General features: G+C 43.3%; 1 protein-coding gene across 1 annotated transcript in view; it reads right to left on the bottom strand.

Moving 5' to 3' along the window:
- The window catches only part of LOC146857518 (L-lactate dehydrogenase A chain), a 41303-nt gene that overhangs the window by 6406 nt on the left and 18671 nt on the right, over nucleotides 1-16226 (bottom strand). Inside the window, exons 4-7 of the mRNA XM_085648059.1 lie at nucleotides 8516-8689; nucleotides 7370-7543; nucleotides 5463-5580; nucleotides 4417-4540 (exon numbers count right to left, since the gene is read on the bottom strand). Coding sequence (XP_085504185.1) covers nucleotides 4417-4540; nucleotides 5463-5580; nucleotides 7370-7543; nucleotides 8516-8689 — 590 coding nt within the window. The remainder of the gene's footprint in view (nucleotides 1-4416; nucleotides 4541-5462; nucleotides 5581-7369; nucleotides 7544-8515; nucleotides 8690-16226) is intronic.

Raw genomic sequence — 16226 nt, 5'->3', positions numbered from 1 at the left:
GCAGCTGAGTGAGCTCCATCATAATGTCCCCAAAGGCTGACAATTGGCTCAGTAAGAAAAATAAAATTTTAATAAATTGCTTTTATTATCAATTTATTTTTCTGTGGGGGACACTCCTCCGCCATAATGGAGGGGCCGCCCCTGGTCTGAATTGTTAAAGTTCGGTTCACGTGAGTGACTGCCTCCCATTCATATGCAATATGCACTTTAATTTTAATATGAGGTGCTGTCAATTCCTCGAGCAAGTCACAAGTAACGTGTCTATGCAAGACTATTGGGGTTTTTCCTGATCACCTTCTGTAGCAGTGGAACTGAGGGAAATGCACAAGCAAAGCCTTATACCAATTAACCACACTGCTTTCTCGTGGAACCCTTTTGGGGTACCTGGTAAATAATAATGTAATTTTCAGTTTTCTCTTGGAGTGAACAAGTCTATGTCTGGTCGGAACCATATTCTAAAGATCTCTTTTACGGTTGAGTTGTCTATTTTCTATTTGTGGGAATTTACACTGTGACAATTGCTTGCTAAATTATGTTGTGCTCCTTGTCATGGCTGTTGTGAATGAGTTTCTTCTTTTCAAGGTCCAGTGCCAAATGTTTTGAACCTCTGTGAATAACTAAGTATAAGATATTGTGACCCATTTAAGAATATAGTACATGGTCGTGATGCTGTTGGTCTGAATCGCCACCATCTTTTCTGTCTGTCTATTTTGAAGAACTGAGGTTCACTACACTTGTGTTTGCATTTAGTTTCCAGAGCAAACAAATGCCAGGACTTACCACAGAAAACAAGGAGGCAGGGTTATAAGCGGCGCTCACCCAAACAAGTACCAAAAGTATAAGCATAAATATTATTCAAAGAAATGGGTGCTCAAAAGAGGGAGGGAAAGCCACCAAAACACCTTAACGGGAACCACGTCCATAGCAGAACAAGAAGCCTCCCGGGCACAGCTGGTAAGATTACTCCTCGTATGTAGTCAAACCCACGTGTCGGTGAACAGCAATGTTCATTGACACGTAGAAGTGACATGCGAGCAGTACTCTCCTCTCGATACTTACTAGTATTCCACACTTCTGGGATTTATATTTACCCTGATGAAGTCGATGGGAAATTGATCCAACAACCAAAACACTCGTCAATGGCTAGAACTGAGTAGAAACTACGTGAGCTGGTTACTCAAGACTAAGCGTTTTGAGAATAAAATGAAGATCTTACCCAAATGTCAGGACTTAGCCTACCTACTGGGCACCAAGCCCAATAACACTACAAGAAAAGAGTATGACATAAAAGCAAAGATAGCAGCTTTCCAAGTAGCAAAATAAAATGTTTACAACACTTCAAATCTCTTTCACACTATGCAGGGCTAGACAATTGAAGGTGCTCATCATGATATGTATGTATATGCATCTTTGTTTTTAAAGGTGACCACTATCCTTGAGTACTGAGCTTTACATGTGAGCTGTCCAACCTATCAGAGAGACATTTGTAGTGATAGTGACATTGGATTTGTTGTTTTGGGAATGTCCTTCCTCTCTTCATGTTGCTTGCATTCCAATTCTTCAAGGAGCTTTATGATTTTTTTAGGTCCAATACAAAACCATATGAGAATGTGAGTATTTTATGGCCAAGAACATTACTTCTTACCCTTCACGATCCTGTCGCCTAGTTATACATACAAATGTTTCCCCCTCCCGAGATGTGGTGCCACCAGAGATAGGCGTGCTGTTAATATTCTTGGAGCCAACTTTATCCCAAAAGGTAAAACTCTGAAGTGACATTATATTATACCTACCATAGATGTGAGGAACGTCTTCTGTTTCTGATACATCAAGATGTGAAAATATACATTCTGAATAATTATGCAGAGGAACGCGTTTTCTATAATCTTTGGAACCATGTACTCGAGAGTACCTATGCTAAAAGTATGTAACAATACACTTGTTCAACTGTCTGAGGATCCCATTATTCTTTCACACAAGAAAGTATCTGCAGTAACATCCTTGGTTGCTCTCTGGCAAGGGTGCTTCCTTTATGGCTCTTTTGTTCAACATCTTGCACATTTCCTTCATAGGTAATTTTGAATGGTCTTCCTTGTATCTATTTCTCTTGTGCATACATTTCTGTAGTTTTTGGCATAACGGGAAAACCTATCCTGCATAACAGTCAAAACCAGGCTCCTTTTCTGAACCATTGTTTTGTAATGTCCAATTTATTTAATACCCTTAAGAGAGCTTTCACAGGTCTTGAGGATTAAAAATCTGAAAGTATTTTGATGATGGTGGCACGGTATCAGAGGGGAATGACAATCCTCGAGTCATTTTTTTTGCATCTAGGCCAAAGGCGGATAAGACTGCATTTTCTTTTTATACAAAACTTTTGTGCCTTTTTAAGAGCTGAAAATACAAACTATGCCGTGTTTCTTGCACTTGTGACATGGGCAGTGTTGGTATGTTGTACCTAGAGTACTTTGAGCCTCAAGGATATTCTCTGTGTGGCGCATGAGGTCTCTGAGCAGGCCTGAGCAGTGCAATGTGTAGTGTAGACACAGACTCCTCTAATGGTGTCCAGTCTTCAATGGAATCGCTCAGCTACTTTTTTCAACAACCAATTATTTGAAGTGCCAATTTCTATTTTAGGAGTCCCATGGCTCTGGTTCTTAGAACGTTTTGATCTTTGCAGCCTAGAGCATCCTCATTCAAAAGGTTTTCTTGCTGGGAATCCCAGCACTTTCCAAGCCTGTCCCACCTACCAAAGACTCTGCATACTTGACCCAGTGACTCGGTTTTCCAGCTTGAATTGTGCTGGGCTGAAATGTATTGCACAGTTTGCATGTATCTTCCAGATTGGCACTTTGAAACCATGTATGCTTGTTTATGCAGTGGAATTTGGATGTATGTCGTTACAACGCACACTTTTACAACGCATGCACTTACAACGCATTTTTTACAACGCAACATCCACTACAACGCATTCCATTACATAGCATGACACTACAACGCATTTTTAAAAACTACCTTTACAACGCATTCCATTACATCGCATACTACCTTTACAACGCATACCATTACAACGCATAATATTAAATTGCATTTAAGGTAAGTATTAGATAGTATAGGGGTAAAAATTACTATTCTAACTCCAGGGGGTGCAACAGTAGGGTAAGTGTTGGATAGTATAGGGGTAAAAATTACTATTCTAACTCCAGGGGGTGCAACAGTAGGGTAAGTGTTGGATAGTATAGGGGTAAAAATTGCTATTCTAACTCCAGGGGGTGCAACAGTAGGGTAAGTGTTGGATAGTATAGGGGTAAAAATTACTATTCTAACTCCAGGGGGTGCAACAGTAGGGAAAGTGTTGGATAGTATAGGGGTAAAAATTACTATTCTAACTCCAGGGGGTGCAACAGTAGGGTAAGTGTTGGATAGTATAGGGGTAAAAATTACTATTCTAACTCCAGGGGGTGCAACAGTAGGGTAAGTGTTGGATAGTATAGGGGTAAAAAGTACTATTCTAACTCCAGGGGGTGCAACAGTAGGGTAAGTGTTGGATAGTATAGGGGTAAAAATTACTATTCTAACTCCAGGGGGTGCAACAGTAGGGTAAGTGTTGGATAGTATAGGGGTAAAAATTACTATTCTAACTCCAGGGGGTGCAACAGTAGGGTAAGTGTTGGATAGTGTAGTGTAATATTATGCGTTGTAATGGTATGCGTTGTAAAGGTAGTATGCGATGTAATAGAATGCGTTGTAAAGGTAGTTTTTAAAAATGCGTTGTGGTGTCATGCTATGTAATGGAATGCGTTGTAGTGGATGTTGCGTTGTAAAAAATGCGTTGTAAGTGTAGTGCGTTGTAAAAGTTGCGTTGTAAAGGTTGTTCCCCGCGGAATTTACATTTACAAGTGCATAGTCTTAAAGCTGTACTTTGAACAGACCTGGGTAACTTTAATCGCCGAAAAAGTCAGAATCGCAAAGGATACAGTCTCACAAATCTGTCCCAGTCGATCCTTGAAAAATGTATGCAACGTTTTCCCTTAGTGTAATAGTTGGTACCTTCCATTCTGTGCAAGTTTGACGGAACCCGTCCACATAGAAACAGATCTGAAGATGGCAGCATGCATTGGGGGAAAGCTACAGCGGTGTGTCGGAGTCATAAAGGAGATATGTCCCAGTCGATATTAGTCTCAATTAGAAAACATTTAAGGAATAATACTCAAAGAGTGTGTGACCCAAACACTACCGGAGGAATTATGCACAGCATCTGAATCAATACCAAGTTCATGCTGCAAAACATAAGTGGGTTACACCTCTATCAATCGCGGTACAAAATGCTGAATTACACAGACATTCACTCAAAAAAGGAGTATAAAACTAAATGGGTTATTTAGAGCTGGTCGACCACAATAACTAGCTGTTTACCTTAACCATGGTGGAAATGGGGTGCACCCTTCGAAGGTTCTTCATGATGGTTTCTGCGAGGTCAGCAACAGAAAGACCAATGGCCCAAGATGTGTACCCCTTAAGCTTAATGACTTCATAGGCACTGCAAAGAGACAAAGGACATGACTTGAGTATGCCAATAATCTGAAACCAGCACATACGGTTTGAATTTTAACGTCTAGAAACAAAAAAAAACTTGCCGCAAAATACAGACATGATCCACATAGTCATGTGAAGTAAGAGAATGTGCTTTCTTTTGTTAGCCTTTCTGCGTTACTAACTGCTGCAATACCACGTTGTGCAGTCACTGCACCACTACAAAAGTAACGTCTAAGCCCACAGTTCTTGAAAAGACCAGACATGGGCTACTCCAAATAAACAGCTACCGCCTCTACTTGAAAAAGATCCTCCCGCCCTATCAAAGCTGATAGAAAATGTGAGATTCTTCTAGTTAAAATAACTTGCAATTTAACATTCTGCTTGGCGAATGTCCACCCTGAGAGCAACAGAGACCATCTTGTTCGAAATAAGCTATATTCTTCAAGCAAGGGAGAAACAGCTGCTATGGTTGTTATCCACATGAGGATTCTCACACCTTAGCCTGCTATATTACGCTTCTCAAAATATAACTCCGGCCCCCATATTTTTCCAGTCAAACTGGGCAGTGCAAAACTATGTAAGTAAAGGTAAATATGTAACCACTTTATGTTTCTCATAGTAAGTGAAACAATGGTGCATATTCTGAAGAATGCAAATTACATGACGCAGAAAGGAGCCCAGATATCACCAGTTTTACTTTCAACATCAGCTGAGCTCATGGCATCACCTTATGCAAACACTGTGTGGTGCTCCATATTATTCCAACCATTCCTTAGTCTTCCTAGTTCAAGGAAACTTGGGTGCCAGGTGTTCGAACCATTCAGTGATACTCCTAATTCCAAACATTATTTACTGCTCTAAGTTCCAAGAGAGAAGAATTCCTCTATGGATACCTCTCAGCTCGTCAAACATTGAATAAGGCTTACCTTTCCACCACCTGCTTGTGAACCTCCTTCCAGTTCTCTTTGTCTGCTTCACTTCCCAGGTCAGGGTTCAGTGTTTTCAAACAGACACCAGCCACATTAATCCCACTCCAGACAGGGACTGGAAGATAATTTTAAAAACACGTTAGCCTTGTCTTTTCCTGTACAAATGTATGCATATATATATATACAGCTACCTAGACCAGATGCATAGATTTATTAATACTAAAGGAGGTTTGGTTCCTTTTTTCTTCAACGATTTTACCTTTCATCTGGTAAAGCACATTCACCTCAACAGATTTTTGACTCCACTTTTGGTAGCACTGCACACCGGACCACGACTAACCGCGTCGTATGCTTCACACTAGAATTTGTACAAGCAGCGAGGGAGATTCAGCACTGAACCAAGCACTTTAAACTTCCATGGAGTGGCATGTTTGAGGATAGTTAGATTTTTAAGCTGACATTGCATACAATTTTAAAAGTCCTCATTCTCCAACCATCTGGTAACTCAATCACTGTGACCACATAGTGACCTTATAGATGGAGGCTAAGAGGTAACATACCAACATTCACATCCGAGGTTTCAAACAGTGCTATGCTAGTGAGACTGTCATTTATTACATCCCAGCACAGCAGTATCATTAGATGTACAGGAAATCAGATCAAATGCATGGCTGATCTTATTGCTGCATGGCACTTTTTTCATAGATTTTCCACAATCGCTATCTAGAGCTGTGTATGTCATCACACACACACGCGAATACACACCCCCATGTAACATTTTACAGCAAGGTTAACTGAGTGACCTGATCCGTGTCGTAAGGTTTGAAAGTACAGTGTACATATTTGCAAAACCTTTGAAAAGGCCTCCTCGACACCGACCCCACAAACTCCATGGGCACCTGCTGTATAGAGTTTAGTCCAAAGGTCTCTCCTACTAAGATTACATTCCTGACCTTTGCAACGCAGGCAAATATAGATCACACATATCGAGTTGCGGGGGGAAGGATGGTTCAAGCAAACTTTGCTTCCCTGTCCCTGGTGTGGCAGATAAAATGGAAACTTTGAAAACTAATTTAAAAATGCAGGTCATCACAAATATAGCTTTTCAACTACACAGCCAGGTATTTGTCTCCCTGCCCCCCCCCCCCCCTCTATTCACCTCAGTAACCCATCCTCTTTTTATTCGCATGTACACATGCAATCTATGAGACACAGAGGTCATTGCCAACAGAAACAAAATCAGATGTTCGCAATGTGCAAAGATAGGAACCTGCAGCACGTACAGAATGCTTAATATCAATGCACAATAGTCACTCAAACTGAAATCTTTCTCCAGGCTCAGATCATGCTAAGTACAGGTCATTCCAAAATGGCCGGATTTACCAGCGGGTAATTTCAGCCAGGGCATATACTGCCCAGCACGGTACCTTGGGGACACAATTCATGGCCCAATCAGAGTTAGAGAGGCCCAGTGGTATGAAAGTTTGTGGCCCTAGTTACCGCTGCTCTTCCTTCTTTCCGTCCTTTCCCCCTCCCCTTACAAATGTTGGATATTTATTTCCGGCAATGCTCGCATGGGGGAATATTTTGGAAATAGATATCTTGCAATTTCAAACAAGGTGAAAAATCCCATTTGTGCCCGACTGAAAAGTATCAGGCTGCCCGAAACGAGAGCCTTATCGTTCAGAAAGCTGAAATGTTTTCAGAGCAACAGTCGCAACCTTTGCTCTATGCTTGAGTCAGCAAACTAGTGTGGTCAGTCCAGTCCGGTGCTGTTTTCAAAGCTTGACTGCCGCTTAGAGGACATTTTCCGCTTCACCAGCCTGTTACTCAAACTGCCTTTCCTCAATAAGTAGTGAAAAGACATTTAACATGTAACCTTGTAAGAAAGAAGATACACCTACCGCTAGAGTCCCCATGCTCTCCAACGACCCAGCCATGGCAGCTCTGAGAATGGATGCCCAGTTTTTCTCCCATCAGGTAACGGAATCGGGCAGAGTCCAAATTGCAACCGCTGCCAATGACACGGTGCTTGGGAAAGCCGCTGATCTTCCAGGCCACGTAGGTCAAAACATCCACTGTTGATTTAAAAAAAAAAAAAAAAAAAAAGGATAAGGTGTTGACAACTTGAACTATTGCAGAGTTAATTTCGATTGCATGTTACCTCCTATGGAGTTCTTGCTCTCAGTCCAGCAGGGCTCTTTAGCAGAACTCACATACCCGAAGAACCCATCCATCAAGATTACCCAACGACCTCCAATGAGGACTTTAATTCAGACTACGGTATCCAAAGTGCAGATCAAATACTAGCCATTCATATCTCTCAAAAAAACATTTTATGTGTAAGATTGTTATAGGACGAAAATTAGTTTGTATAGAGCATATGCATTTACAGAAGGTCCCCTAGATAGCTTACTGGCACAGGAATGCAAAGTTTCCTTTCCTTCTGCAAAATACTGCCATCCGGTACAACACTTACGTGCATTTAAATGTAAACCCAAGAGTTGAATCATGGTTTCATGGAATCACCTGGCTACCCTTCTTTATAGCACTGCACAAAAGGAAAAGAAGGGAGGGGCTGATATATTTCTTTCCACTGATACTTTTTGTACAATACCAGAACAAGCTAAGGCCTTCCAAACTGCTCTCTGCAGTCACTACTTGTCTGTTCACCCCCACAGCACGTCTCAAGGGTGGGATGGCCAAGATTCATGGGTTGACACGAAAAAGTCAAAGCCTAATTGGTGGAAGATATGAAATTGAAATACCAGCATTTGCAAAGCACACAGCTACCTTCGGAGAGGTGTCCTGGCACTGGGGGCAGTTGGGAAGATTAAGCGAGCTATTGCCCAGAGTCACATGGTGCTGGGCTAACCTGCCGCCGGTGCCAGGGATCAAACCATGAACCCCCTGGTCCAGAGTCAGGCACCCTGGCCACTGCGCCACACCTCTTCCACCATATTATCACTCAGTGCCACGACCAACTGACCAGCGTCCATCACACAAGTACTGAGAAAGCATGGAGTAAAACATGCACAACATCAGCTCACCTGGGTTTGAGACCACGAGAAGCATGCTGTCCGGGCTGTACTTGACGACGTTAGGAATGATGAATTTGAAAATGTTCACGTTGCGCTGAACCAGGTTAAGACGGCTCTCGCCCTCCTGTTGGCGGGCGCCAGCGGTGATGATGACCAGCTTCGAATTTGCGGTCACGCTGTAGTCTGTCATGGAAAATAGTGCAGCATAATTGAACAGACAGTAAAACAAACATTTACTCCTAGATTAGTGATCAATATTCCAAACACAAGGCTGACAACGCACCAGGCAACACCAGATAAAAGTTGTCATTACACCACTGAGTTTCACCTTTGGTTTGTTTCATAACTTGCTTGTCTCGATGCATAAGAGTTTGCACATGGTCATTCTTAATAGATGTATTGCTCATAGGCACAGTGTCCAAGTGCTCAGTTGGTAAAATAAGTAATTATAGCTCTGCTTCCTGGTCCCAACTGCACTGTGGACTTGAGCTCACCCCTGAAGAAGCAGCTTGAATACAAATCTCCTCCACTTATTTCCCACTCGCTGTACCCTCCCTCTTACTTCTCTGAAAGTGGTGAGGCATTGCCTTGGCAAGTATGTTCCATACATTGGCACGATTAAGAGTCGGGTATCCCGGGGTGGGATATCGCTCCCAATTACAACCAGCGTGGTGTTTCCCCCACTCGTGAAGGAACACAAGTCTTATTGTACCACATAAGCATCAAACTAGAACTTAAGCGCGTCGGAGCCATGGCTTGACTCCCTCCGTAGTAGAGGAGGGGATGGAAAGTTCCCTGCTGCCAGTCCACAGTCTGTACTGACGCCGATGCCCAGCAGGCGTCGAATGGGAGCGTTAACCCATATGGAATTGGGTTTATTTTGTGTGTAATTTGAATCGGAAAAACTGGGTCCACATGGTTATTCCCCAAAAGTCTAACATTCATGGTGCTCACATGGTGGTGGATGCCTGGGTTTGTTATTAAAGTTACTTTTAGTCTAGAACAGGTTCAGGTTGATCTCCAGATCACTGTGCAGAAAACATTCAATAATACCCATGAATGGATGCACTGAACAGAATGCAGGGAGCACAAGGTTATGATGGTAAACTAGGAAGTTAGCCTAATTACAATGTAGGTGATTTCTGGAGCGGTCGTAAAATAACAGAAGTGCGTTCATATTTTAATTACCACAATCCTAACATTTACCAGTGTGCAGCATGGACCCTACAATTCTGCTCTCCTCAGGCAGTGTTGACAAGCGGGCTTGGCATCGAAATACTGGTACAAGCGCGATTGTAAATACCCATGTTTACTTTGTAACCGACTTTGGAATCACAATCTTGTATTAGCAGCAGTGGCAGGGAGTGTAAATAATGCCTTTTCACATAGTAACTTGCTGGCAGCCAGCCATGGCAAAGTCTCAAATGATAATGTGAATATTTGCTAACCAAGTAGATGATAACACTGAAGAATCAATACTAGTACACAGCTGGGACAGACGCCAACACTAAGTACATTCACGCTAAATTGTTAAAGAAAAACTCACATGAAAACCTCCCTAGCAATCTGCTATGCAATCCCTGGCCTGGGTCATAAGTCCTTTTGATGGCATGAAAAGAAAAGCCCGCTCCCTGGTTGGCACTCAGTCAAAGGACTTATTTATCCAAGAGCAAATACTCAAAAATTATATTAGCAGGATCACAAAACAAGACTCCGAAAGTACATAGTAGGAAATAATACTGAATCACCCAACGCCAACCTTAGAGACCCAAAGCCTTGGATGGATCATTAAAATCGGTCGATAGTAGATTGTGGTAACCAGGAGGGTGGTACAGGAAGGCACCTCGATTACAGTTCTCTATTGGCAACCAATTTGAGCAAACACAGGCTAGGACTTCTTTCTCCCTCTCAAGATATGCAGCTCTGCAGCTACCCCCCAATTCAAATCATTGGCATGGAAAAAAAAGCAGCAGAAGGGGAGGGGTATTTTGCACCTGTAACACCTCTCAAAAAATGTTTTAAACTCTCTACAGTAACATAAAATGAAATTACCTGGAGGTCGCGAGAGTGCCATTTTTCAAAATGACCGCTCAGTAGTGAGGCACCTTAAACCGGGACAAGTATCCAACACAATCCTGAAGTATACAAAAAAGTGATGGAAAGAATGCATGAATTCATCTTTGCCTCTGGTAATTACTCTGGCCCACGCATCACAGTCCTTCATTATTTTGCACACCATGTCACCACAGTTTGGACCCAGCCATATACACATCAGTCTTGACCTTGCTCCATTGGGAACAGTCCAGCCCGAACTGCCAGGACATACGCCACAAAGCAGGCCCCCCATCACCTCAAACCAAACAACAGTTAGGGGTGAGGGGCGTAATGCCAAAACAGTTGTGTTGACATTCCTCCATTCCTGACAACTGTAGCCGAAGCATGAAGGCCTGTTCAGATGCCTGTATGGAGAGTGAACTTTCCAGCAGGCAGCGTGCTGAACAACTGTGAGAATAGCTGCAGATGGTGTACGAGGTGTCATGGCTGGCTTGGTGCACCCATGATGGTCCCTCAGAGGAGATGGGGTCTTTGCTCGAAAGGAAGTACGCGCGGAGGGGATTGTCCAAGTACCGCCGGAGAGGATGACCTGGGGAGCACTTCAAACAGCCACAGAACCCATTGTCCCAAAGGATTGGGACTGAGCTGTTGCATCGCTGACCCCAGCCAAGCCATGGAGCGGGGGGGGGGGGTCTCCATCTGGAGTATATGCATGCAGCACGCCTGTGGTGCTGCATCAAAAGATAGTAGTATATGAGAGATGGACACTGCAAGGGCTGAATCGGAGTCCCAGGTTGGAAGATCTCCCAGAAGACTGGTGTCCCTCTTGAGGTTGTATGAACAAGGGGCCTTCCAGTGGGCCTGATCCGTCTGCATGTGTCCCCTCAGAGTACATGCCTGGTGGAGGGTGGGATCACAACAACTTCACTGGCTTCCTGAAGGGGCCCGGGAGTGAACTGACCCCAGTGACTGTGGAGACAATCTCTGTACTGTCAGGCGGTCTTTGAGCTAGTGGGGGGTGACGTCATGGATCTGGTGCTCATGGTAAAATGAGGCAAGGCTTCAATTCCAGTACAGTAATGCCCAGAATCTAATTGTGTGCACCAACATATAGAGATTGCGATAAACCTTACTACGCTGTGTGTAGAGTTCATGTTTGAACACTCTCAGCAAGAGCCCACCTTGCAGAGCATTGCCTGTGAACACAAAGCAGTCAGACACTGCGGAGCATGACACTGACCTGCGGAGACAGAGTGGTTGACCTACCAATTGATAAGTGATGTACGAGTGAGCTGCAGTGGTTGAGAGTGTTGCTGACTTGCTCAGAAACACAGAAACACTATCAAAAGCAAACCAAGCTAACCTTTGATCCAAAAAGTAGCACCGGAATAAGGGGTATTAAGTACTCGACCTACCTATTGACACATTGGAGATGTGTTGGAGCAAGCACAAGATGCACATTTTAAAACTCATCTCTAAAAGCTTGGTTTCAACAGTCAGTAAGGTAGACCCTTGCTCACCGAATGGGACTTACAAAGAGCATCTGGACAGACAGGGCAATTGTATAGGGTCTACAGAAAAAAGCATTTCCGATGCAGAAGATGACATAAACAGAAAAAAAACTTAGCACAGTAAAGAATGAGAACGTGGAAGCACATTCGCGCAGAAATAACATGCGCATTATGGGCATGTCAAAGTCAACAGCAACCGAAAAAATGGAGAACATTGTGGAGACATTACCCTCTGAATTCTTTGGCAGAGCCTCCTTTTCCTAGATATTTGTGGTCAAGTGAGCTGATCAACGACTGGCTGTCCCATCATTGCACACCTCCGTAAATATGGAGACCGCAATGAAGTACGTAGGCAAGCCACAGAGAAACCGGACTTAGCCTAAGAGGGAAGTTCAAAATTAATTTACCTAGACTTTACCATAAGGGATCAGGAGGTAAGGTGTAGGTTTATGTCTGTGAAAAGGAAACTTCAGAAGGCTGGAATACCATAAACGACACTATACCCTTGTAGGTGACCATTTGGCTTAAACTATACATATTTGCAGATCCGCAGCATGCCTGCATATTTATGAAGAAGAATCTGCCACCGGGTTCCATTCGAGGACAGGCTCAGGCCTCCCCATCACACCTCAGTAATGAGTTATCTACTGTATGTGAGTGACACCCATACTGCATCCATTTGCAGAGCGGTATGCTTATGCAACCCTCTGCCTGGATGATAAGACACCCTGGGAGAATGACTCAAATTAACCTTTCCTGGGATTAACTACAAAGCTCTCCGACAAGCCTCAATGAGCAACTGATAAGGCTGAAATTTTACAATGGTATGATGCAGCTAACAACCGTGGTTGTTAAGATTTGTTATCGGATTATGTGGAAAGTATTCTGGGTGTTGCCAACGAATACATCTATCTCTACCATGAACTACAACCTTCCTAATGAATTCAAAGGATCAGTTGACTTGGTAATGCACCGACAGGAGCCTCCTATTAGGAGGTGCTGGCTGCCTTACGGTTACATTAGTACCACACTGGCAGCTAAAACTGCATCCCTCATCTTGTAATGTCAAGGGACTATATAATCCACCTAAAGCAGAGCACAACATAGCTTACCTGAAAACACAATGCAGATACAGCCTTACTCCATTAAATGCATCACACCTAAACCACTGAAATACATTTCGTAAAAAAGTGGGGTGCATATCGCTAACGCGCCTTCTATTAATCATATGCAGGGAAATAGCTACTATCATTAGAAAGAGTCCTCTATTCCACCCATTACGAGTGATCATTGATGCAGGGGAGAAGTATATTGTGACTCAGGGTATATTGGGTGGGAAGCATATTACTATAATGAACATATAAGGACAGCCCTTCTTTCTTCAGGGAGGTATGAGTTGATGCCTGTGTCTATCACTCTGCACAAAACTTAGGGGAGCAGACTTTAATGTGACCCTAGTTAGTCGTCTGAACAGGCTTGAGTCGGCTGCAGCGACAGTAATAACACAGCTGATCAATGCACATAAACTTGTCGAAGTGTGGCATAGCATCTACACTGTTTCTCAAGTCACTAGATAATACCGGTCTGTACACAATGCTTGGTCAAGGATAAAGCTCCTGGCTCACTACTAAAGATCCTTGTCCTTCCTGAGACCTGGAGGTGTCGTGAACAGGATTGCTTTATATGCAAACTATACCATGCTCTTTGTGTAGTTATCAATCTCAAGAATATTCCACATATTTCAAGTTTATAGCGGGGCTTCGGGTCTCAAAGTTAACTGGAGGAAGTCGACATTTATGCCTCGGTGGGCGTCCTTCCACAAAATACCCATATCTCGAAAATGACAGTAGCCCCACTGCAGCGCACAGTTGAGCCAGTTATCGAGAATGGGCTTAACTGCCACTCAATATCATGGGACGAGGAGCTGTTTTTAAAATGATGCTCTTTCTATGCATTCTCTATGTCACTCAAAACTACCTATCTCCACTTTCCCAAGAATTCTTTCTTACATTCAAGCATGCACTCACACACTTCCTTTGGGTGTGAGGCACTCCAAGAGTATCATTGGCAAAATTTACACAGGCCATGGTTGACGGTGGGTTGGTGATCCCCAACCTCCAGGTTTACAACTGGGTGCCCCATCTCATTCCTCTGAACGTCTGACTTTAACACAGCAATGCACCTAGAGCTCAAGTTACTCAAACCGTTTCGTTTCTCTTATTAACGGCTCACGAATCGTGAATGCACTACCCAAGATCACAAAAATCCCACCAGAAGGATGGTAGGCATCAGTTAAACATTACACTGCAGGAAAGGGTAACCGCAGAGACCCCGAGTGGCATGGTACACTTCTTGAACAGGCTACTAGCCTACTAGGATTCCAGATATGGGGCCTCATTGGCATTTCTAAGCTCAGACACGTTTGGGTAGTGGACCACATGAAATCTATAAGCCTAATTTGCAATAAATAAAAGCCAGTTTTACCACTACTTACAGCTCAGGCACGCCCTGGTTAGTCACAGAGCTGTGCTCAATGCGGTGCCAGAGTTTCACTCCCTAGAGGCAAAGATCACAATGGAGCAAGGCAGGAGGAAGAGTATATCATGTACTTCCAGATACCTGGTTGTCAATTTCCCCGACCCCTTCTTGCATCTTAAAGAAAAGTGGGAGGTTGACCTGGTTGCCATAGACGATGATGAATAGATTGAACCTTGAATGGCTGAGAGTTCTGGCCATTTCAGCCACACTTCGACTCATATAGTCTAACTATCTACATTGTGTTTATTATGAGCCCTCCAGACTGTGGCGGATATGTAGAACCCATTTGGCCACTTACTGGTATTGAAACAGCCCCAGAGGCACATTCATACACACCCTATGGAGTTGCCCCATAACGGCCATATACTGGGCTAGCATACACTTCAGCTTGAGGGCGAACTAGGTTAAAATTTGATTTAGAACACAGGGTGGACTTGCTGAGGATTATGATGGAAGGTTCTGCCACAGCCCTCATCTTTTGGTTGGCCTAAGCTTAGTGATTGCAAAACATTACATTGCAAAACACTGGCGAAGCACCACACCCCCAACCCCTTCACTACTGTGGGAGAGTGGAGAGGAAGCATGGACAGATGTATCCTTGAGGTGGAGTCAGTATATAAAGCGTACCAAATCTGCAGCTAACTATGAGCGAATTTGGTCCAAATGGACACAGCAATTAGCGATCAGGGTCTGGCTACTCAACAGGTACCACTGACCACTGACAATTCAGAGGTACAATCAGAGGACTCTTTACTTCCTTTCTTCAATGGGGCTTGATGTGGGATAAATATTTTATATGCCATAAACGTATTAAAATGCTTTATGTATACATGATTGTTTGTAGTAGTAATGCAAATAAACAGTTGTAAAAAAAACATGAATAAGATGTCTGTCCCCTGTTCTTGGATGACCTCAGATGAATATATAACGAGAAACTGGTGGACTACAGCCCAGTTAGGCTAAAAATGACCATCTCGGGTCCTCAACAGAATGGCTGTATGAAGAGACTAGCAGCTGAGACCATACAAAATACAGCATTCAGGGAGGAGATTAGAACTGCAATAAAAAACGAATTTGAGCTAAACTTAGTGTCTTTAGCTAATATAGTCACCCTGTGGGAGGCGTTTAAAGTGGTCATCAGGGGGATTTGCATTGTCAAGCAATCAGGCGTCTTGCACGCGCACCTATATCAGCTAAGCCTGAACTCTGTGCATTATAAACCCAACATACAGTCACAAATGACCCAAGACTCTTGACAGATATCCAGATCAAACTGGATGAAACGGGAAAATAGCTGAATCCAACACGCAAGAAAATTAGCAAAATCGAGAATGTAAGAGGAGGGAAAGCAACTGGGCAAACATTTAGCACATCTCATTCCATCAGCGGCCGGTGAATGACATACGGCAAATAAATATCAGCAAATGTAACTTACTTCATGACACAGAGACTCTCCTGCAAGAGTTCACTAGTAATTCACTAATTTATATGTCTCCTAATGCAGTGCAACACATGGCATCAATAAATACATGGATGGAATTACGCTGGCTTGGGTGGTAGTTGGACATACTGAACTGTACATATCACACTTGAAGAGATCACATTTGGGGCACAGA

Source organism: Triturus cristatus, chromosome 3_2 (assembly GCF_964204655.1).
Source record: "Triturus cristatus chromosome 3_2, aTriCri1.1, whole genome shotgun sequence".
Taxonomy (NCBI): Eukaryota; Metazoa; Chordata; class Amphibia; order Caudata; family Salamandridae; genus Triturus; species Triturus cristatus.
This window is presented reverse-complemented; position numbering and strand designations above follow the sequence as displayed.